We start from the raw sequence: 23212 nt of genomic DNA on the forward strand, positions 1-23212 counted from the left end.
TGCTGCACAAAATTACGTCAAAAGTATACATGGCTGTATGCTTTCTGTAATGCACTAAACTACAGTATGGTAATGGAACGCAGAAGAAGTGCTTCTTAATGATGATCATTTTCCTTGATAAATATATAGTTACAGTATATATTTCTTATTTTGCACACAACAAATTTACAGACTAATCCGCATGCAAACAGGTTTTCTGTAAAAAAAAATCTCATCATGCAACAAGCTTCAGAAATTTCAGTATTGACCTATTATTCTTTTCATCCAAGACCTGAATATGGATATATTAATATTTCAAAAGCTGCATGCAGAAAAGCTCTACTCAAATATTCATCAAAACAATCAAACTGATCCAGATAAGTGATGCAAGAGTTGTAAAACATATAAGAACAGAAGGTGCATACAAGAACTACATACATCAATTTTGAACCAATTCTTATAGACAGTAACAAAATTTAAAAAGGAGATAAAATAAAAAAAGAACCTCCAAAGTTTGTTCTTTTCTATTTTGATCCCTGTCTCTAGGGGGTTAGTATGATTCAGTGCTCTGTGGAAGAGAATGGCGTGTGAACAATACTCTTCATAGTGCCTACATTGATAACCAGGTTGAAAGTGCCAACAATATACCCATTGTTCCCAGACCATACAGCACAACAGTGTCAGTATTCTTGCCCTCCAGCTGTTCAAGCAGAACTTCTGTCCATCCATGGGGTATTATTTGTGCCTCCTACATGTTGTAACTTGTAAAGTATTAGCTTCTAAAAAAATATCCAAAGCAGGCACGACCCCATTTCCATTATCATGATAATGGAAACCCAATAGTAAATTGGCAGAACTAGAGAAAGTAGAACCAGATAGCATAAGAGAACAAGGACTCTAGGCTACTCGAATTGATTGAAGCAAATAACCTAGATGCCATCTCAAAACTTTCTCAAGCTAATATTCACCTTTTCTTTGTTTGATCTTCTTGCTCTAGCCTCATTCTTTGACATGAAATGATCATGTTGGTTATCTCTGATGGACATGGGAGTTTCATCGTCATGTGCAGACAAGAAACCTGTGTAGGCTGAATCTGTATGGAGAGTCTTCATGACTGATCCAAAGAAATTTGTCACAGGCACCTGGTCAATGAAAGAAAATAAAGAGAAAAGGATATTGTGTGAACAATCAAATGGTGAATTACAATCCAGAAATATATATTATTTCATAAATACCTCATTTAAGGGCCGCTCATAAAGATCCATTCGATAATATGCAGTAGACATCAGCATGGAACGATCATATGAGTTGAAAAGACTGTAACGTAACAAAAATGAACATTATTGAAATACAATATGAACACAAGTGCATTATTATGTGGAGTTACTCGGCTACACTATTTTTGACATGTGAAGTGAATATAGTTCAATGTTATCCCAGAAAGTTTTAGTATAGTATGACACAACATATTCCCAAAGGTCAGTAAAGTCAACCAAAACAATGTTTGAGAATGGTAATAGCAGTAATTTGTTTGGCAGATTACTATGGCTTCTTTCAGTAGATATTCAATATAGTAGTGCATCCTCTTTGATCTCTAGTGCCATTTTCATCTTTGCCATGCTTGTTGTAAAAAAATAGATGCTATTCTTATGTCCCACAATATAGGCCCCAATACGACCACAGAATAGCAGATATGATAAAAGAGTTTGCCAATTGCCATCAGTGAATTTCAATTTCTTATATGGTACCAAAGAAAGTGTGCCGATATAGCCCTTCTACATTATTTTATCACTTGAAAACCATCAAATGGAACAATAGATTCAAGCGCATGTTATATTTAACGAGCCAAGTTTTTTTTATTCAATTAACATCATTGTAGGCCCTAGAACCAGAACAACACATTCTATATGGAAAAGTTTACCATATCGAAAACTTATTAGAACATCAGTACGCATAACATAAGCAAGAGTATTTAAGCTTGTGTTGCACTTTTACCTGTTCAATGAGGCATTGCTATACATGTTCAGTTTCTCAAAGAAAGCAAGTGTATAATAGGTAAACCTATCAACAACAGAAACACCAATCTGCCAAAAAAAAATCGATGATCAGATTGATAAGCTTCATGAAAATAGAAAGGCAAAATACATTCGCAAAGAATATCTGCCAACATTGAAAATGGAAAGCATTTACTCACATCTGAATCAAGATGGTGAGAATAAGAGTTTTCACCCTTCATGCTGCTACCGATCGCCAAAACACCAGGTGAATGAAGCTGCAGTTATAAAATATATATCAGGTATGGCTATGGAGATATAGTATAAAATTTATAGTAATGCGAAATAAGTTGCCATGGCCCAAGTGTATATTGCAAGAGGTATTTCTACCAGTGAAACAAACCTGTGAAAAGAGAGTAGCAGCTTGGCAAGTATCTACCATTATCAGCAGCTCTTTAAATCTAAAAGACGGACAAAAGAGAAGAGGTCAGAACCAACTATTCTAACCCGAAGAGGGTAAGGCAGCATCTGATTGTTGAAATTCCTTGATTTGTACCTATTGGAGTTTTCTACATTAAAATGAAAACTATAATATAATAAATTGATGAAGAATAAACCACCTATGTTTCTCCTTCATCTGCTTCACTGCATCTGCTAAGTCATGGCTCTGAAGCTCTTCAGAATCTTGGAACTTCAAAAACTCATCACCTCCATGCCCAGTCATGTACAGAAGAATATGGCTTCCTTCATCACTTAGGAGACGCTTTGATCTTGGTACCGCACTTTCATGTCTGCCAGTCAAAACTCTCAAAAAGTTTTCCACTGTGACCTCGTACCCTCGATAATCAACCTGTCATGAAAAATGAAGAAATGGATAAAATGAAAGTATTTCATTTTCTATATTTTTTTATCATCTACAGACAAGCATAGGCACTGTGATGTTCAGTAACAATGTTTTCAGAGTGCCGAGGTTCACCTCAACATTGTCACCATAAAGATTTAGCTGGTGGTTCTCATTGTTGAAAACTTGGGCAGGATAACTGTTCCTAGGATTGCAAGCCATATCATCCGCCAACATAAGTATGATTCGCTCATCAGGTATTCCTAATCTCTTAACAGTCCTGAAAGGAACCAAAAAAAGAAAAGAAAAGATACAATAAGGAATAATATGTAGACAGGACAACCCCACATGAATCTAGTTCAACATGGTACCTGTACAAAGACAGAGTATTCGCCATATGTCGATAATTAAACCTGGGGAAATCAACAATAGTTGGTAAGAATTATGTGCGGATAGTGCCAAAACATCAGGAACCTAGCTGAATGCTATTGCCATATTACATTATAAAGCTTAACAAGGATAAATCACCCTATAATTGAACAGACATGCAAAACTATTGGCATCTAGAGCAGAACTTTCTGTGGGAATGAATATGAAATTTGTAGGGCAGTGAGTAGACTTGCAACAACATAGTTGAAGCATTTGAACTCCGCCCGAACAGAACCAACGGATGATCGAAACAAGCAGCCCCCATCACTGCTCGAATGCACCGACACTGATCCGGTAGTAGCTAGTAACAGGGACGCACAATTCCAAATACAAAATCCAGTAAAGCTAGGACGAATCAACCGGCGCGATCCGGTTCCAGTCGAGTCGGAAACTCGCGTCAAGCGCGCCACTCGCGACGCTCGCCCGAGAGCACGCGCACGCGCCCCGCGGACCGATCCAGCGCAGCGCGGGGGGGGGGGGGGGTGCGGATCCCCCAGCCCAGCCGGGCAGGTAGTGGCCGACGAGACGAGGCACCGGAAGCGGAGGAGGAGGGGATAGGGAGGGGGCGCTCACCAGAACCGGGAGGTGCATACGAGCACGGCCCAGTTGTTGTTGTGCATCGCGGCGGCGGCGGCGGGGGAGGGGGAGGAGGAGGCGAGGAGGAGCGCGGGCAGCAGCAGCAGCGGCGCGAGGTGGGTGGGCGCGCGAGGGGGCCGCGGGGGCTCCGGGCCCCGGGCGCCGGACGCCATGGCCGGCAACGGGCGAGGGGTCGTGCGGGGCAGCTGCTGCAGGTCGGGGATCAGCAGGGAAGAGGAGCTCCGCCGTGGCCGCCGCCCGCGACGCGACGCCGAGTTGCCGAACACTGCTCGTTGGGGAGGGCGGCGGCAGGCCGGCTGAGAGATGGGATGGGCCAAAGAGGGCCTTGAGCGGGCCGTGTTGAGGAGGAAGAGCGGTCGGCTGGCGGGCTGGGCCTTTGGCTCGATGGCTGGGCTGCTGGCCTTTTTTATTTTTATATTTAAAAAAATTAAAATTTCAAAAATATATTACCGTTCCAAGAAATTTCAAAAATGGATCTCTGTCTATCAAATTTCAAAAATGGGTCTCTGTCGCCCAGATAGGGGGCGAGTGGTCTTTTTTGTAAAAAAAAATTTACAAATCGGTCCTCGGTCAGCGCGGCGCGAGGACTCGACGGCCGGGGGGTCCCCCCAACGGGCGACAGCCTGTCGCACCCCCTCGGGCGATAGGGTCCCCCCTCTATATAAGCCCTCCATCCTCATTCCCTCCAAATTTGAGCTCAAAAATTCCACCAAAAATCCAGAAAAAAAAAAGAGAGGGGTGAACACAAGGAAAGCGGCGAAGCCCTGCCGGATTCCGCACTTGTGATCTGCAGATATTTATATTTAACTTATGTATTTTCCCATTGATATTGTAGAGTAATTAAATTTAATTAGTGCTATAGTAGAACCAATTTAAGTAGGAGTTTAAGGATACACGTTTATTATTAGTTTAGGAAATTAAGACTACGCGTTTATTATTATTATAATTGTAGTACTATTATAGACGTGTTTATAAATTAATTACGATTTAGAATAGAATTTCGCATATGCAGTATAGAATTTGAGTGTCATCACGTAGTTATGAATACTTAAATGTTGTAGTTGAAATTCATATTTAGTTTTTACGGATTATTAAATAAGGTAGTGAAGTAAAGAGTATAACTCGATAAGTATTCTGTGATATACAGATATGTCGAGCAAGATGCAGTTTGAAATATTTTTTGGTGACTACAATGTTTTGTATGGGCCAAATAGAGTAGACCTTTCTGCCTTTAAGTGCACATCTAGCGCCATAGATAAACCTCTGTAGAGGAGTTTTGGTTCCATATATAAGTGGCTGCAGCGTGGGTTCCGTGTTGATCCGGAGACACATGTGATGACCGTCCATTCTCTTGTTAATTGGGAAGTAGAAAGTGATTTATGGGAATTGATGATGATACACAGCACTGATGACTGGAAGAAGTACATGCAAGCAGCTATAGAGCGTGGGTGGCATCTGGCCATTCTTGTTCAAACTCGGGAGAAGACACAAAATGAAATCCAACATGGTGTAGATCAAGCAACTCCGAGTATTCGAAGAGAGACCAACTATATTAAGCAAGATGAGTCAGAAGAGATAGAGAACCAAAACATCGGACCACAGGGCCTTGCTGATGAGGGAGAGATGATACATAGCATCATGGACGAGATGGAGGCAGAAGACCAAGCCGCAATAGAGATGGAAGAATATGAGGGCTCATCTGATGACGAGCAGTACTCATTGCCAAAAGAGTGGAAGGAACATGGTTTTGGCAATCATGTCGTAGAAGACGTACGAAATCAGGAGTGGGAGTACAGAGGGAATGCGGTAGTGTAAGGTGCAACATATCCAAACATTGAAGCCGTAAAAGATGCTGTGAAAGTATAGGCAATATCATTGAAGCGAGAATTTAGAGTCGTGAAGTCTGTCAGTAAAGAATATGAGGTGAAGTGTGTGAATGATAGATGTCCATGGCGAGTACATGCATTCAAGGGAAAATGGAAGTCGAACTGGAAATGTTCCATTGTGACAGAGCACACTTGTTTGCTGTCAGAAGTTCAGCCCTCGCATCGCAATATATCATGCGACTTTGTTGCAAAGCAAATATATGGGTTGATTATGGACAACCTAAATTATGAGCCAAAAATAATTGTTCGACACATTGAGCAGACTTACCAGTACACCATTAGTTATTTCAAGGCATGGCGGGCTAAACAAAAGGTGTTCGAGATGCGGTTCGGCACATACGAGGCATCATATGATAACCTACCTCGTATGTTATCCCAGGTTGCTGCTAGAAATCCTGGAAGCTTTTATGACACATATCTCGTACCAGCCGTGACTAGGGGCAAAGCATTCTGCAACGAGTTTTCTTTTGCCTAGGTGCCTGTGTTAGGGCATTTCAGTGTTGTCTTCCGGTGATCTGCATTAATGGCACATTTCTGACTGGAAGGTATAAAGGTCAGATACTCACCGCAATCGGGGTAGATTGCAACAACCAAATAGTTCCGCTTGCATTTGCATTTATTGAGAATGAGAACTTAGACAGTTGGTATTGGTTCCTTGAATGAGTGAAGGTTCATGTTGTTGCTGCACGTCCAGATGTGTGCCTTATTAGTGATAAGCATGCAGGTCTGCTACAATCAATAATGAAATTGCAATGAGGAACTGCGACAACGCCTCCATTATGGCCCGATGTCCACAACAAGTGGTGCATTAGGCATATGGGTGTAAACTTCTATGACCACTTCAAGAACAAGGATCTTAAGAACATGTTTAAGAGGTTGTGCATCCAAAATCAACAGAGAAAATTCAATGCTTTATGGCAGATGCTTGATCAGTTGACTGCAGAGCAAGTGAAGGTAAGGGCATCAGGAACCAGCACGAGTCAGGCTGCAGAGGCTAGGAATTCAATTGAGAAGCCATTTTCACACTGTATTCGAGGTGCACCTAAGGAGAAATGGTTATTTCTTTATGATACTAACGAAATGCGGTATGGTATTCAGACAACGAACCATGCAGAGTGTTTCAATATGGTTATGCGGCGTTGTCGTGCCTTTTCTCTTGTGGGAATTGTTGAGTTCATCATGTATGGGTGCATGAAGTATTTCAGAGAGCGTTACATGGCTGCAAGCATAAACATCAGTAACCCCAAATTCAGTTTTGCACAAGAGTTACACAATATATGCAACAGAAGATAGAAAAAGCCAAACTACACCGCGTCATATCGACAGGTACAATGGAGCATAGATTTGAGGTTCTATGCAAGGATAGAACTGGTCGTGGTATCCGTAGAGATAGGGTGGTACAGGAGAGTTTGATTACAGTAGATGGCAAAGTCTTCTGCTCCTGCATGAAGCCTAAGTTATTGCATTTGCCATGCTCGCATCTCATTACGGCATGTGCAGAGTCTGGGTTGCAGCTAGAAGTATTTGTTTCACCTTACTTCAGCAAGGAAACAGCTGTATCCACCTGGGGACATGAGGTATACGGGATTGGAATAGTGGGACCTTTCATTCAGGATAATGAGGTTAAGATGTTTATTCCTGATCTAGCCACTAAGAAAGGCAAATGCCGCCGTCAGACACGTCGTATTCAGAATGGTATGGACGAGTCCGAGGCAAGCAAGGCACAAAAGCATTGCAGCCAATGTGGAGCATTGGGTCACAACTACAAAAAGTGTCCTCAGAATGCACTTCACGATGCTGCTGATGCCGGTCCTTCCGGAAATCCCAGAGATGGAGCACCTCCTATGTTCAGACGACCATCGGCGAGAATTGCTCGTGGAAGGCACTCGGTGTCATGATCCACCAGTGTGCAGTTTGTACCTATATACTAATCGTGCGTGGAGTTTGTATCGAACCTATCTGTAATATATAGTAATCGTGCGTCCAGTTTGTATGAAACATATATGTACCTATGTATCAATCATGCGTACAGTTTGTATGGAACATATATATACCTATGTATCAATCATGCGTCCAGTTTGTATCGAAGCTATCTATAATGTATAAATATCGTGTGTCCAGTTTGTGTGGAACATATATGTACCTATGTGTTCTCATATATTTTTGAATGTAGGTATGGAGATGGACTCCTTGCTAAACCCAGTTATCGACTCGAGCCACAGGTCTTTCTTTGCAGCAGTTGAGCACCGAGCCTTAGAGGTGCTACGTCCTCGTCCACCTAGAGAGAAGATCTCTATACACCACGATTGGGTTAACAGGAATGTAATGAAATATTATTGTTTATCACTTATGTATTCGTTGTTATTCCTTTGTTTCGACAATTTTGTTTATTGCAGGTTACGTGAGTCCGGTCTACTGACTTTGGGCCGTCTTGTCGAGGGTGGACTTGTTCAGCTCGACCGATCCCTGCTGATGGCGCTCGTTGACAGATGGAGGCCGGAGACACACACGTTCCACCTCCCGTGTGGGGAGATGACTCCTACGTTGCAGGACGTGGCCTACCTCCTGAAAGGCGCTTGTTTGGTTTTGGTAATTGAGTGACAACTTAAGTGGACTAATAAGTGTTTATGTTGAGATACACAGGAGATTAGTCCACACAAAGACACTAGTATGAGCAACATCTGCCATGGAGGAGAAATGGCTAAAGGGTTGATGCTATGCTCATATAGTGTGATCGAGGAGCTCGTTGCATATGAGACATGACATGGAGTTATGTGACCAAAATGGAGAAGATCAAGACAAGGCTTGGCTTGATGGACCGGTTGCAATGGAGAAGGACAAGTCAAGACTTTGAAGCGAGGGACCGCGAGGCGGTGAAGCTTGGGCAAGATTTGGCGCTGATGGACCGAGGCAACGGTGAAGAGCGAGCAAGGTCAAGATCGATGGACCAAAGAGGTCATGTGATGATATGGAGTGGTTCATATCATTCAAGGAAGATCAAACCAAGTGTTGACTCATGAAGATGATCAAAAGGCTTGATGGAGTTTGGTGCTTGTGTGGCATCAATATTTGGGAAGATGAAATGAAATGCGCAAGGCAAAGGTATGACTTGTAGGGCATTTCATTTCACCAGTCAAAGGTTGTGTAGAGAAGTGCTTGACCGGATTTAGGATAGATGGCCGTACTATCAAGAGGGGCAAACTTGTTTGCATATCGGTCATCTAGTGCCACTTGAGCGATCTAACATTTCGATGTTGCTAGGATCGAGTGGCGTGGTGAGATCAAGTGAAAATCCTTTGAAAATGATTGTGAAATGCTAACACACATGCACATGGTGTTGTTCACGTGGTGATGTTGGCACATTTGTAAAGGAGAAAGAGTTGGAGTTGATGTTGATCAACTTTGGGAAGCAAGAAAGGTTTTTCGGTTTTCTCCGGAAATTAGGTGGTCTCTTGGAGTGGAATACTGCTTTGATCCATTGTGTCTTGGATCAAGTATTCAGTTGGGTTGTGTATCCCTCTGAATTAGCTTTCCATAGAGTCCAAGATCACCTAATTTGGACTTTGGAGCTAAGAGTTATGGCCGTTTTACCGAGATGCATTTCTGCTGGAAATATACCTGCAGACGGTCCGCCGTTATCTCGGATGAGCTCGAACAGAACCGTTTTTGGCTCTGTTGGTGGTCCAAAATGAACTGCGGACCGTCCGGTCCATGGGGGTGGACGGTCCGCCTTTAAAAGCTGAAACGGGCGCAGAAACTTGGTAGTTCTGTCTTGGGTGTCCATAATGAACTGCGGACCGTCCGGTCCTTGGGGGCGGACGGTCCACCTCCTACTGAAAATTCTGGACAGAAACACTGCGGTTTCTGTGTGTGCTCACGTTTTGAACGGCGGACAGTCCGCCCCTGGGGAGCGGACAGTCCTCCGGTCACTTCCAGATTTAGTCAGAGACGTTTGCAAATTGGTTGGTTCGAAGTTTTGAACCGCGGACAGTCCGCCCCAGGGGCGCGAACAGTCCGCCCGGGGCTCTAACGGTCGACTCTGACACATAATCATTGCAGTTCTAGCCGTTGGTTTTGAATGGCGGACGGTCCGGTCTCTGTGAGGCGGACAGTCCGCGAAAACTCTATTTTCACGGGATTTGAGTGAGGCGGACAGTCCGCGAAAACTCTATTTTCACGGGATTTGAGTGTAACGGCTAGTTTGGGGCCATCCTCTATAAATAGAGGGTGTGGCCGGCCATTTGAGATTGTGAGCACCTTGGGGACTTGGTGTCCATGTGTGAGAGTGCTTGAGAGCCCTCTACTCACTCTAACTTGATAGTAATCATCCGATCGAGTGAGAGAGCGATTCTAGTGCGATTGCTTTAAGAGATTGCATCGAGTGGCACTAGGTGATTGTGTTGCAAGCCGGTGTGCTTGTTACTCTTGGAGGTTGCCACCTCCTAGACGGCTTGGTGGCAAGAGGCTCCGTTGAAGCCCGCAAGAAAATTGTGCGGTGCTCCGGAGAAGAGATTGTGGGGGATATTGTGCTCACCCCGCGGGAGCCGCGAAGAGCAACTCTAGTTGAGCGAGACGTGAAGAGCAACAAGTGGTCCGGCCGGATCATGTGCTAGAGCTCGGTGTGAGCACTCCATGTGGGAGAGTGTGACTTGAGAGTCACCACTAGCAAGAGGATCGGCGGCAACCTTGGAGCTTGTCTCAACGGGGATTAGCTTGGTGGCAACCAAGTGAACCTCGGGATAAAAATCACCATATCAATTTTGTCTACTCTTCTCGGTGGTTTGCTTTCTCCAAACCACAAGCCTTGTATTTACATTCATCTATATTTTGTGCTTGTGTAGTTGCTCTCTAGTGTAACTAGTTAGCTTGTGTAGCTTAATTAGTTGCTCTTGCTTAGATTGTGTAGCTAAGCAAGTTAAGCTCTTGGATTTGGATTGTGTATCCTTGTCCTTGAGCATCTAGTGAGCTTAGGTTTGGTTTTGTGCTTTTGCTCATTAGAATTGTGTAGGAGCTCCCCCGGTTTGTGAAGTACTAGTGCTTAGACTTGTGTGGCTTGGCATTAGAATTATTAGGAGAGCTCTTGATAGCTTGGCACTCCATTTGCTCTGTGTAGGATCTTTTTGGAGGTGCCTTAGAGTCATAATTAGAGGGGTGAAGTCTTGGCTAAGCAAATAGTTTCAATTCCGCATAAGTTTCGGTTAGCCGGCGCAATTAGTTTTAGAAAGGACTATTCACCCCCCTCTAGTCCGCCATCTCGACCCTACACCTCCTCGGCCTCCCTATCGTCGAGGAGGCTGTAGGTCCGCGTGTGGTGGCGGCCTCGTGGAAGAATGACCTGGAGACCCGTTTTGCCCTGGTTCACCACGTGGAAGATGCAGATCCGATCAACCCGCACCCGCGAGCAGCAGGTCCTTCGAAGATCTGGTTCCTACAGTTTACAGTACGTATTCATTGCATATTTAAGTTTAATTGTTACAATTCACATGTTGCATTATCAGTTGAAACCATTAATCTTAATTGTTTATGTAGCCTACCCTGTTGCCTGCGGATGCCGACGAGTACAGTATGACCAGATCGCTGGAGGCGTACCTGCTTTGGTTGTTTGGTTACATCATGTTCAACAACACTCATGGCAACTCGGTCGATAGGATTCTCCTTCCGTATGCACGGGAGATTGCGGATGGGGACGATGACGTACCGCCCTACAGCTGGGGTGAAGCAGTACTTGCAGTCACTTGCCGTGGACTCTGCGACGGCTGCACGAAGACACATGGGAACGCTATCCTAGCGGGGTGCCCACTACTGCTGCAACTTTGATCGTACGAGAGGCTAGCCGTTGGTCGACCCATCGTCAGCCACGAGCCTTACCATGAGGCCATGTGCGGCGACGAGGAGAACGACAGGCCCACTATGGGAATTCTCTGGAACTGGCGTCAGGAACGCCTGGGCGACAGGGGGTTGTCGTCCTCCCCATGGGCGACAAGGGCCTATTTTTGAAATTTATTGGAACGACCATATATTTTTGAAATTTTATTTTTTTAAAATATAAAAATGAATAAAGGCGGGCTGCTGGCTCTTGCTTCTTCATTCCCCCGCGGAAACACCCGCGGAAATGAACAAGTGGACAACGGATCGGGGGGCTTTGCTTTTCGGTTTTCCAACGGGGCTGTGTTCACTTCTCCAAACTCCTCCAAACTTTCCATCATATTGAAATCACATCGAAACATTAAATATAGCAAATGACCCATGCATGGAGTACTAAATGTAGGTAAATAAAAAAACTATTTGCATAGTTTTGATGTACGTTGCAAAACGAATCTTTTGAGCCTAATTAGCCTATAATAAAACAATATTTACCACAAACAAATAAAAAGTGCTACAGTATGCTACAGTGTCCGATGTGACTTTTCCTACCAGCTTTTCGCGGATCTAAACACACCCCCCGCGGGTGGCCACTAGCTCGTGTCGAGAGCTGGAGCTCGCCATGTGCCTGGCTGGCTTGACGCAGGTCGCTCCGAGATCCATGGTGCGTGCCCCCGCTCCGTGTCGCCGGATCCTTCGCGCCCGCCACGCCGGCGAAAGGCGACGGAGCCTTCCACTCTCTCGCGGCCTTTACGCGACGAGAAACACTGTTCGCTTCATCTCCGTTACATCTAGCCAACAGTATTTCTCACACACACAAAATCGGCACCAGCCACCAGCACCAGCCAGTCAGCAATATTTTTCTCTTATAAAAAATCAGTACTACTACCAACATCAGCCAACCGAACACGCTCAAAGAAAGCGGCAGAAGGAAAGGCAAAGCACGGTGCCAGCGCGGCTGCGCCAGTTCCAGAGAAAAGAAGGCATGGCACGGACGGAAGCGCACAGCGCCGGCGATCCCCGGCATCCATCCATCTGGTAGCTTCTTAGGGGAGGCAACAAAAAGTCCTGTGCCCTTCGCGCTCTTTGTTTTAGGGCGCGTTTAGTTCTCAAAAATTTTCACCTCGAAATTTATGCCTCTCCTTTTGGGCACGTGTATGGAGTACTAAATATACTTAAACAACAAAACTAATTGCATAGTTTGGATGTACACGGCGAGATGAATCTTTTGAGGCTAATTAGTGCATGATTAGCCATAAGTGCTACAATAACCCCCCTTGTGCTAATGATGCGGTGAAAGGCCTCAAAAAATTCGTCTCGCGGTTTCCAGATGAGTTCTGAAATTAGTTTTTTAATTAGTGTCCGAAAAATTCTCTCAACATCTAATTAAACTGTTGATTTGACAACCAAAAATTTTTTATTTGGAAACTAAACGCGTCAGTCCCTCTCCTCGAACCTCAGCTCGTCTCGCAATCTCGTTTTCCCGGCCCTGCTGACTAACCGGTCAAAGTTTGACTGGAACCAGTACAAAAAGCTCTGACCTCTCGTCTTTTAGCTCCGAACAGGAACAGCACGGACAGCTGAAACGTAACGCGCGCTCGCTCGAGCATGGCCATGCATCACAAGGGAACGCCACACAAAGAAAGCAAGCTGCTCACCTGCGCGCCCGTGCGAACGCGTCATCTGTTACCTCTGCGTTCACACGTGTGGCATGCCGCGTACTCCACACGGCGACGGTTTGGGCGGTTCTAGTACGAGCGAACTGACCGGTGCCTATCGAATCCCACGCCACGCGCACGCCACGCGCAGTGGGCCACCCCGAACGAACCCTCCCCCGGCCCCACACGTCAGTCTCCCATCGAAACCCCCGCCACCTTTCTTTCCCCCAAAGCCCATCCGGCCAATCCGGGCATCGCCACTCGCCAGCCACCGCCACACCACCCCACCCCTGCACTCCACCACCACCGCCGCCGCCCAAACCGCCGCCGCCGCACTCCCGCCGCGCGCCATGGCGGTGAGCAACAACATCACGGCGTGCGTGACGCTGCTGGCGCTGATCTGCGCGGGGCCGGTGATCGCGTCGGGGGTCTGGTTCGCCTCCGCGCAGGGGGACGAGTGCGCGCGCCTGGCGCGCTGGCCCGTCGCCATCCTCGGCGGGCTGCTCCTCCTCTCCGCCCTGGCGGGCTTCGTCGGCGCCTACTGGAACCGCCGCGGCCTCCTCGCCTTCTACCTCTTCGCCATGGCCGCGCTCATCGTGCTCCTCATCGCGCTCCTCGTCTTCGCCTTCGCCGTCACCCGGGGCTCCGGCGCCTACCCCGTCCTCGGCCGCGCCTACGACGACTACCGCCTCGACGGATTCTCCATGTGGCTCCGCGGATACGTCTCCGACGACCCCGCCCGGTGGGAGAAGATCAAGGCCTGCCTCGCCGTCTCCGACACCTGCAAGAAGCTCCAGCGCCAGGCCGCTTTCGTCAACGCCGAGCAGTTCTACCAGTCACGCCTCTCCCCGCTCCAGGTGACGATTCATCAGCTCACTGCCTCACTACTCCTGTCATCCTGATTCCTGCGCGCGCACACATTATTTTTTCACCTCCTCATCAGACATCAATCACTGTTGATTGAGCTCATCATGAGATTTCATTACCGCAATATTTTTTCTTAACATAACTCTTTTTAAAATGTAGTAAAAGGTTACACAAAGCTGTGATTGTGAACTAGTAGTAGTAATAGGATGGCTCAAATGCAAAAAAAAAAATGTCAGCATTTGATGGAGTTGCTACTTTGAGCATGCACATTGGTAGGTACAGTAGCTTGGCCCATTGGTAGGCCTAAGAAAAAAAGAAAGGAATGATTTCTATGCTTCAGGATCCATCAATCAATCTGGACCCATCTAGAGATGCTAGATGGTAGCACTACTAGAACCTGATGATAGGAGGAATCAGATGACAAGCTTTGTGACGGGGCTTAGGAAAAGGATGCGGTTAATCATCGGCATCTTTACAGTGGCTGCGGCGTGGGCCTGCTCACCTTTCGCCAGCGCGCTAATGCCAAATGGTCTAAAGGGGCATCCATGTGTAGGTCCAAATAATTAAGCCTTTTTCTGGAACGAATCGGAAACTGATGTAGACCGGGAACATAATTTCGTGGGCAGCGATTACTTGGTCGGGAAAAAGAACTCTTTTGTGCAATTGACAGCACAGGGTTTTTTGAAACTATACTAGCTTTAATCAGTTTTTTTTTAAAAAAAAGTACATTAACATCTGCAGTACCATATTTCATGATATTAAACTGGCTGCTATAAATGTTTGATCTTTCTATAATCTTCATCAGAGTTAGAAATGTTTGATTTGTGACAAAGCTAGCTAGAGTGAAACTGTACTACTTTAGAGCGGAGGTGAGTACTAGAGTATTCTCCGAGATGCGTACAAGTGTAACTCTGATAGTGTAATAATAGGAACATGGTCAGAGACAAGGGTCATGGGACGGTGCCTGGGGGACTGAGATTTATACTCTTCTTGATTGCGGATCTCCGTGCTGGTGATAGCAATTTCTACTAGTGTGTGTTTCCATCGGCATCACCTCGTTCTGGGGCCAAGAACACTTGACACCCTGTTGGTTCTTGGATTGGAGCGAGTGTAGCCTACGCTAATGCCTCTGGGCGGGTACAATGATAGTATTCATCTCGATCGGTGTCCGCATCCGCGCAGAGTTATGTCTGTCCTCCGCGTGCCCGCGCATTCCGGGGGGGGGGGGGGGGGGGGGGGTGGTGGTCTCGTTCACCCATCTCCAGGAACCACCTGCTTGGCTCGATCTCTGAACACTGATGCAACCAAGAAGAAACTGAAAGGAGAAAATCGAGATGATCTGATCTAAAAATGACCAAAGGTTTCCAGCTGCCATTTTTTCTTACAATACTCGAGTAATGGTTTAGCTGACTGGTGACCAAGGTCGTAGCTTCAGTCATCTGTCCTGACGCTGCATGTGCAGTTTTCAGAGTGGACGATGTTCAGAGTACATGTGTTAGCTGATGAAACAATCAGATGTTCACTGATTGTTTTTTTTTCCTTTCCTTGCAATACCTGACGCTGCTGCTTGATGTGCAGTCGGGCTGCTGCAAGCCGCCGTCGGTGTGCGGGTACACGTACGTGAGCCCGACGGAGTGGACGAGCCCGGCGCGGCCGGCGGCGGACCCGGACTGCGCGCTGTGGAGCAACCACCCCGGCGAGCTCTGCTACGAGTGCGAGTCCTGCAAGGCCGGCCTCCTGGAGGCGCTCCGCGACCAGTGGCACAAGGCCAACATCGCGCTCGTCGTCGCCACCGTCTGCCTCGTCTTCCTCTACCTCATCGGGTGCAGCGCCTACAAGAACGCCCAGGCCGCCGCCTTCTTCCGCCACTACAAGTAATAACTGATCAGTCCGTGACGACGACGATGAGCTGGCTGGCCGGCCGCAGCGGCGGGATGCCGGTCGCCGGCGTGGCGTCGCCGTCAGGTTGGTTCAGCAAGCTACGTGTGGGCTGTGTTGTGGACAAGTAGTTGTGATTGATGTGCTTTCTTCAGACTCTTCTTGCTTTGTGGTGTTTGGTAGCAGTAGACGTGTAAGATGTGTAACAATGTAAGGTAGTGGAGATGTAAGATTGATGAGAGTCGATGTTTTTTAGTTTTCTGCCATCGATTATCAGCAATGGTGCTAGATCAGTGACCAAGTGAGATGTACTATATGGATCATGGGATGGCTGGTCGGTTCAGATTCGTCGCTTCTGGCGTGCTGTCGGGTCGGGGCAGTCAGATTTGCTGTTATGTTAGGCTCAAGTCAGATTTTGTTTCCCCGGTTGTGAAAGAGGATAGCCAGCGAATCAGCGAGACCTGTCGGCACGTTCCTCCATTTCATCTTTGTTTTTTCCCCCTTCCAGCTAAGCGCACTGTTCTTGGCCTCTTGCGCCATCGGATGCCACTCTGCGCTAGCGTCCCGACATCGACAAGGCCTCTGCTAGCGTCCAGATCCTCGAGATCAACCGAAGAAATACATTCTGTTCGGGTGGACGTGGCCGGTGGCCGATGTCGATTTTGTTCCGAGAAAAAAATACTACTGATTGATTGTGGCTGATGCTAGTTTGGTGTGTGAGAAAAATATTATTAGTTTACTATATGTCATCAGCTATTTTCTTCCATGTTACTTTTATCTGCATAAGAATCGAGCGACATGCATGGCCAATCAGTCCATCGCATCTTCAGGTTATTGGCTTATTGCAAAGCAGCAGCATAGACAATGACTTGTATAGTATTACTGACTCTCATACTCTATCGATTGCTTCAGTAGAACAGCACAGCACAGATTGCTGCATCCAGCAGTGCCTCAGGCAATCAAATCATCAGCATCATCAACACCACCAGCCTGCCTAGCTACTTCCCTTGCTCCGGCGCGTGCTTGGGCTCAAACTCGGAGCCGTCGGCGGCGGAGACGACGCCTGGGGGATGGCACTTGCTGAAGACCCGGTAGGCGGAGGCGAGGGAGAGCGCGACGAAGCAGGCGAGCGCGGCGGCGTGCAGCGCGAGGGACACGGTGGCCCTGCCGCAGAACCGGCCGAAGTAGGAGCACGCCTCGCCCCACGACACGTCCCGGTCGCCGCGGCGAGCCAGCTGCAGCACCTCCGCCGCCGCCGCGGCCGACGTCACCAGCAGGTACGCCGACGCCTGCATGCATGTCCCGGCCGGGCAACGTCGTCAGCGCCGAGTCTTTTCTTCTTCTTTTTTGAAAATAAAAATCGGCAACGGTTTGGAGGAGCAAGAATAACGTCGTGTGATTCTCTCAACGGATGATAATTTCACAGCAAAAAAAGGATCAATTGTGTGTTGCTTGTGTCCATCGGAAAACACTTGTGGTATGGTACCTGTTCTGAACTTTTTTCAGTTTTCAACTTTGCTCTGTTCTGTACTCGCATGACCCTATATATCCTATTCCTAATTCCTATCTGCCGCCGCTGCTGCTACTACTCCTGACCAGTTTCTCGATGATCCATTGTCACCTCACGAACGGACTGAACAGCAACTACATAAGATTGCACGCGAAGTAGCCAATCTAAAATCGGAAAATACAGAGAATTCAGATGCTTAGTCAGACTCGGACCTGATCCAGGACGAGAATCAGCCAGTCATGCCGCGGGAAGGACTTGAAGGGCGACAGCAAGATGGAGGCCACCGCGTAGGTAGCCGTGACGGCGTTGATGCCAACCAAATAGCTGAGAAAAAGAACTGAATTTTGTTAGCATCAAGACCGTGATTGATGAATAATCCTAATTTTGGTCAGAAACTCCAAATGGTATCGCTGCAGAACAGTGAAGGAAAATCAAACGAGGGGGGACGGATTGTAACACGATTAAGTAAAGAGCCCAGCTAAGAACTCAATTCACTGACGAAAGTTGATCTTTTGGTGCTAATAAGCTCTCATACATACTCGCTGATTCAGCCAAATTCTACCCAAACCTAACATGTACGCCGAAGAGAATCGAACGAATTTTAATTTGCAGGCAGCATCGAGAAACTTACGTGAAGCCGGAGAGGTCGGAGAAGCTGACCTCCCCGTAGGTGTCGTCGGCCTGCCGGTTGGTGGCCATCTCCCAGAGCGAGGCCACGGCTAGCGGCACCGCGCACAGCCGCAGAGCCAGCTCGGGGAGTCCCATGGCCGCCATGGCCTTTCCTCTCCTCGCTCGCCCTGCTGCTTCACTTCAGTTCAGCGCTTGGCTGAGTGAGTGTCTGAGTGGAGGAGCTAGGACCCTCACCGCCACCGCCTAATACTTTTTTTTCCTTTTTCTTAATTGGTGCGCGCGTGAAGCAAGGGGACGAACGGCGAAGACGACGCCGTGGACTCCGGCGAGCTAGCGGCCAAGGCGTGGAGAGCGAGCTGGGGCGCTGTTTGGTTTAGGTTAGTACAAGTAGCATAAAAATTTTGACCAATAATTAAGGGTAATAAATAAAGTTAATTTACAAAACTAACTCCACAGTCGTGTTCTACTTCGCGAGACGAATCTAATGAGGTCTTTGACCGCACGATTCGAGGATGGTCACTGTAGCATCACTGTAGACAATCATCGATTAATTACTATCATTAGATTCGTCGTGAAAAATTACACCCATCCGTGAAAAGGTTTTACAAATAAACTTTATTTAGTACTCCATGTATTGAAGATTCTTTTCTCGGGAAATGTGTGCTAGTAGTACTAGCAGTAAACCAAACAGGGCGTGGCTATATAGCAACATCGCCGTGTGTGTGTAGCGTGTTGTGGGGTGGTTGGCGAGATATAAGAATAATAAAGATAATAAAAAGGCAGTTTTGGTTTCGGCCCATTTCGGTAGCGGGGGAGCCCGGCTGCCTTTTTCTTTTTCTTGCTGCGAGGAGTGCGAGCTATGATGAGGAGAGGACGGCGAGGACGCCGGCCGCGGCGTGCGCGTGAACGGGGCGGTGGAGCTGCGAGCTGTCGAGTGTCGAGGGATGGGGTTGCCACGTGGCGGCAGCTGCGGCGAGCACGCGCGTGCTCACTCACCCGCCGCCGAGCCGCCCGCTCCAAGTGCCGCCGTGGACATGTGAAAGCTTGCACACCGGGCGGCCGGAAAAGGGACGGCGCCGTCCTCCCGCCGCACGCGGGATGCACGAGCATGGCCGCGCCGTCGTGGGAAGTGGAAATCGGCACCACGACCGGCAGCCACCGTGTAACATCCTAGAATAATTAGGTTTATTATAATATCATACACATCATCAAATAATTTCAAAAAAGAGTTATCCGATTAAATTCGGAGTTTTCGGATTTATACTCGGAGTTTCCGGGTTTAGCAGGACATGTGCGTGTCAAAAGCGCAGAATTTGAACACCATGTACCCCACTTGGGCCCACGCGAACACAACAACAGTTATGAATGAACATGCAAAACCAAGTAGGGAATGTTCTCTCTCTAGTCAATCTGTCCCATCAATAAACATTACAAGGGATATTTATAGGTGGCGTTACGCCTCCAGTGTACAATTATCCTTTTACACCCTTACAACGGTCATATTCTCGGAATATTCCTAGACGCACACATAATTTGCCCGTTACAATATAAGTGCGCTATAGCTCAGCAGCGGGCCCGCAACCCTAGGCAGTCCTCTTCGTCCTGAGCGACAAAGATCATGGGTCCGCTGCTTACTCCTCACCACGGTACTGTGTCGCCCGGTCCTCGCCCGTCTTCGCCTTCCGACACGAAGACGGGCGAAGATGGGCATCTTCTCCACTCGCTCCCTTTCGTTGACTTCAGTGTTCCTGACGTCTTGTCTTCGCGCACCTTCAGCGACCGGACCGAATGTTGTGTCTCCAACAGTAGCCCCTCGGAGCCTCGGTCCGATCTTCGAGAGGTGCGTGGCTTCGAGTCCGTGGGCGCCCTCGGCGTCCCGAAGCGCCACCCTTCGGGTTGGGCGCCGCGATGGTAGCCAGCGAAGCACAGTCCGTGCCCACCTGCAAAAAAGTTGTACTCCCGTCGAGGAAGCAAAAATTTTCATATTTAAACCGTTAGTTCGCGCCCAAATTATCAGATTCACCTTTTGGCAGGAATTCTTGCGCTGGTTCGAAGACTTGAAAGGACAAAGTTACCCCTCGGTCTCTTAATGTTAGACGTGTAGCGCGGGGCGCGGGTGTCTTTCCACCTCGCGGCGCCGACGGTGTTGGGTTTCTCGCGGTCGCCACTCTTTAAATAGCGGCACCACGAGCTGTGTGCATTACCTCTCGTCGCATTTTGCTTTGCAGCCTCCTTGCTTCTCCTTTCGCGAATATTCTTTCTAGGCTCGCTCTTCTTCAAACTCCTTTTGTGCAACACTTCAAGAGTGGCGACTTCGGAATAGTCTGCATCTTCGGAGATGGCTCCGAAGAAGGATTCATTGAAGGGGCCGACGACAACTGAACTTGGCATGTCGAGGATGACGCCGTCCCTCCTCGACGACCTGGCTCGCCGAGGCTTCGTCTCTACGGACGATGTCCGCCCACCTCCGACGGGTGAGACCATCGCTCATCCCCGCACCGATGAGGTGGTCATTTTCCGCGATTTGTTCACCGTTGGCCTTCGGATGCCCCTCGACCCCGTGGTGGTGGACATCTTTCGCTTATTCAAGGTGTACTTGCATCAAATGACTCCTACCTCGATTGTGCGACTGAATCTGTACATGTGGTTGGCGAAGACCTGCCGCTTGTCTCCGAGCGCCGAAGGCTTTGCTCGTGTATTCAGAGTACATTACCAACCGAAGAAGATTTCTGTACAATCGACGGGAGGTGCGGAGATATCGGCCATTCCTCAGTATGGCTGCTATACCTTCGCCTTCCACAAGAACTTGCCATGTCCGATCACTGCAAGCAAGAACAATTGGGCCAATGATTGGTCGTCCCACTGGTTCTATCACAAAATGGCATTGGATCCAGAGACGAAGACCCATCCCCTTGTCATCGACCACATCCCCGCTCTTGGCGAAGTGCCGAAGGTCACTTCCCACGCCCGAGCCGAAGACGAGGCTCGGTACGCACTGCTCCGGAAGCTGTCAAAGACCTTCAGCACCCGGGATCTCATCGAGGAGTTTGTCGCGTGCAGCTGCTACCCTGTCAGGGCCGGCTGGACGATCTCCAGCTGGTTGACTGAAGACCGCTGGATAGAGGGTATTCCAGTACCTGATTTTGTGTCCATCTTCAGCCTTCGGGCCGATCGTGAGTTTTCGTTCCTCGTTTGCTTTTCTGCAGAAGTTAACGCCCCTTTTGTTGCTTACGTCTTGTGCTTCTTCGACCTTGCAGGAGTTGACCCTGTTGTGATTGAGAGCCGGGCCGACGAAATGGTCGGACCGGTCTTGAAGGACGAGTACAAAGCTTTGGTGAGTCACTTCAGCGGAGTTCGACAGAACCGGGTGTTCCACGCTTTGGGCCTCTCCGCACCTCGGCGGGCGGCCAAGGTGAAGCTCGCCGAAGGCCAGGGCGCCGTCCCCATGAGTGCCTTGGAGAAGGCGAAGAGGAAGCGGGCGTCTTCGACGGCGGCACCAAAGAAGAAAAGTTGGATCCTGGATGAGATCTTGCAACAGTCTCCTCTGCGGAGCAAGGGTGACTCCGAAGATGGCCTGAGCGGAGACAGTAACCATCCCTCCACCGAAGCGCCTCCCTTCGCTGCGGAGAAGGTGTCACCACTGAAGGCGGTCCCCCAAGCCCGGACCTTGAATTCAGGACTGCCCAGGAGAGTGACGACGATGGGGGCGGCGACAAAGTGCAAGTTGAGGTCGTCTCCCCGCACAGCTCTCCCGCCGCTCGCGAAGCTGATGCGCTTGGCCATGATACCAAAGCGCCATCCCAGCACGACACATCCTCCTCTGGTTACGGGAACGAAGGCAATAGCGGCGACGGCAGTAGTAGCTCTTCGGATAGCAGCAGTTACTTCGTCCGTAACGCTGATCCGGAGGCCGTGGCTACTGAGCTGGGTGCACAGCCTACGGCTGTGCATCTCAGTGGCAACGTCGTCAAGTCTCTTCGCTTCAAGAGCAGGGACCGCAAGCGTACTTTGCTGGCTGCGGCAGGGGAGTCATTTTGCTTTCCGCTGATGGAGAGGGACCTGATGGAAACCGGGCTTAAGAACATGCTTGAGAACGCCCAGGACCTATCTCTCAAGGCCTTCGTGGCGGCACATTGTGCGGCTCGGCAGCTGAAGGCCGAAAGCAGCTCGAAGTCTGCTATCGCAGACCTCGAGGTGAAGGTGGCCGCCCTCGAACAGGAGAAAGCTGCCCTGCAACAGCGCCTTGAGAAATCTGCTGTGGAGAGGGATACCCTCGCCACAGAGCTGTTGGCGACGGCCGAGCGAGCGGTAAAATCCGAAGAAGCTGCGAAAGCTACGAAGAAGCTGGCCGAGGACGCAGAATCCTGTTGTGAGGTGATGCGTACCCGGCTTCGGACCTTCAAGGAAGCCATAAAGATCGGGTTGGAGAAGCTGCAGGAGGAGCTCCCGGACCTCCTTGCCAAGTATGGGCTCGTGGCTCCAGACATCTTTCCGGAGGGCATTGATACTGTTGGCCTAGGATCATTCTTCCAGTGGCTTCGCGCCTACGTCGCCATGGTCGAGACCGGGGTGCGCTTCCACAAAGACATCAGTGACGAAGCCCCAGCTCCGCTCTCTCCGCGCCGCAAGTTGCCGCTAGCCAGGCGAGGAGGCCGTTCGCCCAGAGACGCTGCCAGCCTTGGCCTAGAATATCCCAAGAACTTCATGGATCACTTATTTAAGGGAGAAGGCCATGCTATTGTGCAGTGCGAGGTCGAGCGTATGAAGCCCCAGGTGAGACGTTGTAAGCATCTAGGCCCTCAAGGTATGTTTCGGTGATTAATGACAACCATTATTGTGACTAATGAGTTTGTGCAGCTTAATAGATCATTATCGCTCATTTGGTCATATGTCAAAAGAGGCCCCTCAATTTCATTATTCAAAAAGGCGATCTCGGTATTCAACTCAATTTTATGTCAAGACTAAGGATCTTTCTAGTCCTAAGTGTCATAAGGTTGAGAAGGACACTTAGGTTAGTATAGGTTTTATAGTTTTGTAGTGATCGCACTATTAAGAGGGGTTAAGGCTAAGTAACTTGAGCA

The 23212-nt window shown here is 48.4% G+C and overlaps 3 protein-coding genes across 3 annotated transcripts; 1 reads left to right on the plus strand and 2 right to left on the minus strand.

The window, feature by feature from the left end:
• Nucleotides 1-306: 306 nt before the first annotated feature.
• Nucleotides 307-4143, minus strand: LOC120692828 (putative GPI-anchor transamidase). Its single transcript, XM_039976256.1, has 10 exons — nt 3817-4143; nt 3186-3227; nt 2950-3094; nt 2594-2823; nt 2377-2434; nt 2174-2251; nt 1975-2063; nt 1215-1296; nt 948-1121; nt 307-727 (listed from the first exon to the last, which is right to left on the minus strand). The coding sequence occupies exons 1-10, from the start codon at nt 3990-3992 to the stop codon at nt 590-592; spliced, it is 1212 nt and encodes a 403-aa protein (XP_039832190.1). The 5' UTR covers nt 3993-4143; the 3' UTR covers nt 307-589.
• A 9357-nt stretch (nt 4144-13500) lies between these two features.
• On the plus strand, nt 13501-16411 carry LOC120692918 (tetraspanin-2-like). Its single transcript, XM_039976337.1, has 2 exons — nt 13501-14103; nt 15692-16411. Exons 1-2 carry the CDS (start codon nt 13597-13599, stop codon nt 15989-15991), a joined length of 807 nt encoding a protein of 268 aa, XP_039832271.1. The 5' UTR covers nt 13501-13596; the 3' UTR covers nt 15992-16411.
• A 324-nt stretch (nt 16412-16735) lies between these two features.
• On the minus strand, nt 16736-18476 carry LOC120693003 (CASP-like protein 2D1). The gene is made up of 3 exons (XM_039976437.1): nt 18133-18476; nt 17714-17825; nt 16736-17280 (listed from the first exon to the last, which is right to left on the minus strand). The coding sequence occupies exons 1-3, from the start codon at nt 18273-18275 to the stop codon at nt 16990-16992; spliced, it is 546 nt and encodes a 181-aa protein (XP_039832371.1). The 5' UTR covers nt 18276-18476; the 3' UTR covers nt 16736-16989.
• Between the last annotated feature and the right edge of the window lie 4736 nt (nt 18477-23212).

This window comes from Panicum virgatum, chromosome 1K (genome assembly GCF_016808335.1).
Source record: "Panicum virgatum strain AP13 chromosome 1K, P.virgatum_v5, whole genome shotgun sequence".
NCBI lineage: Eukaryota > Viridiplantae > Streptophyta > Magnoliopsida > Poales > Poaceae > Panicum > Panicum virgatum.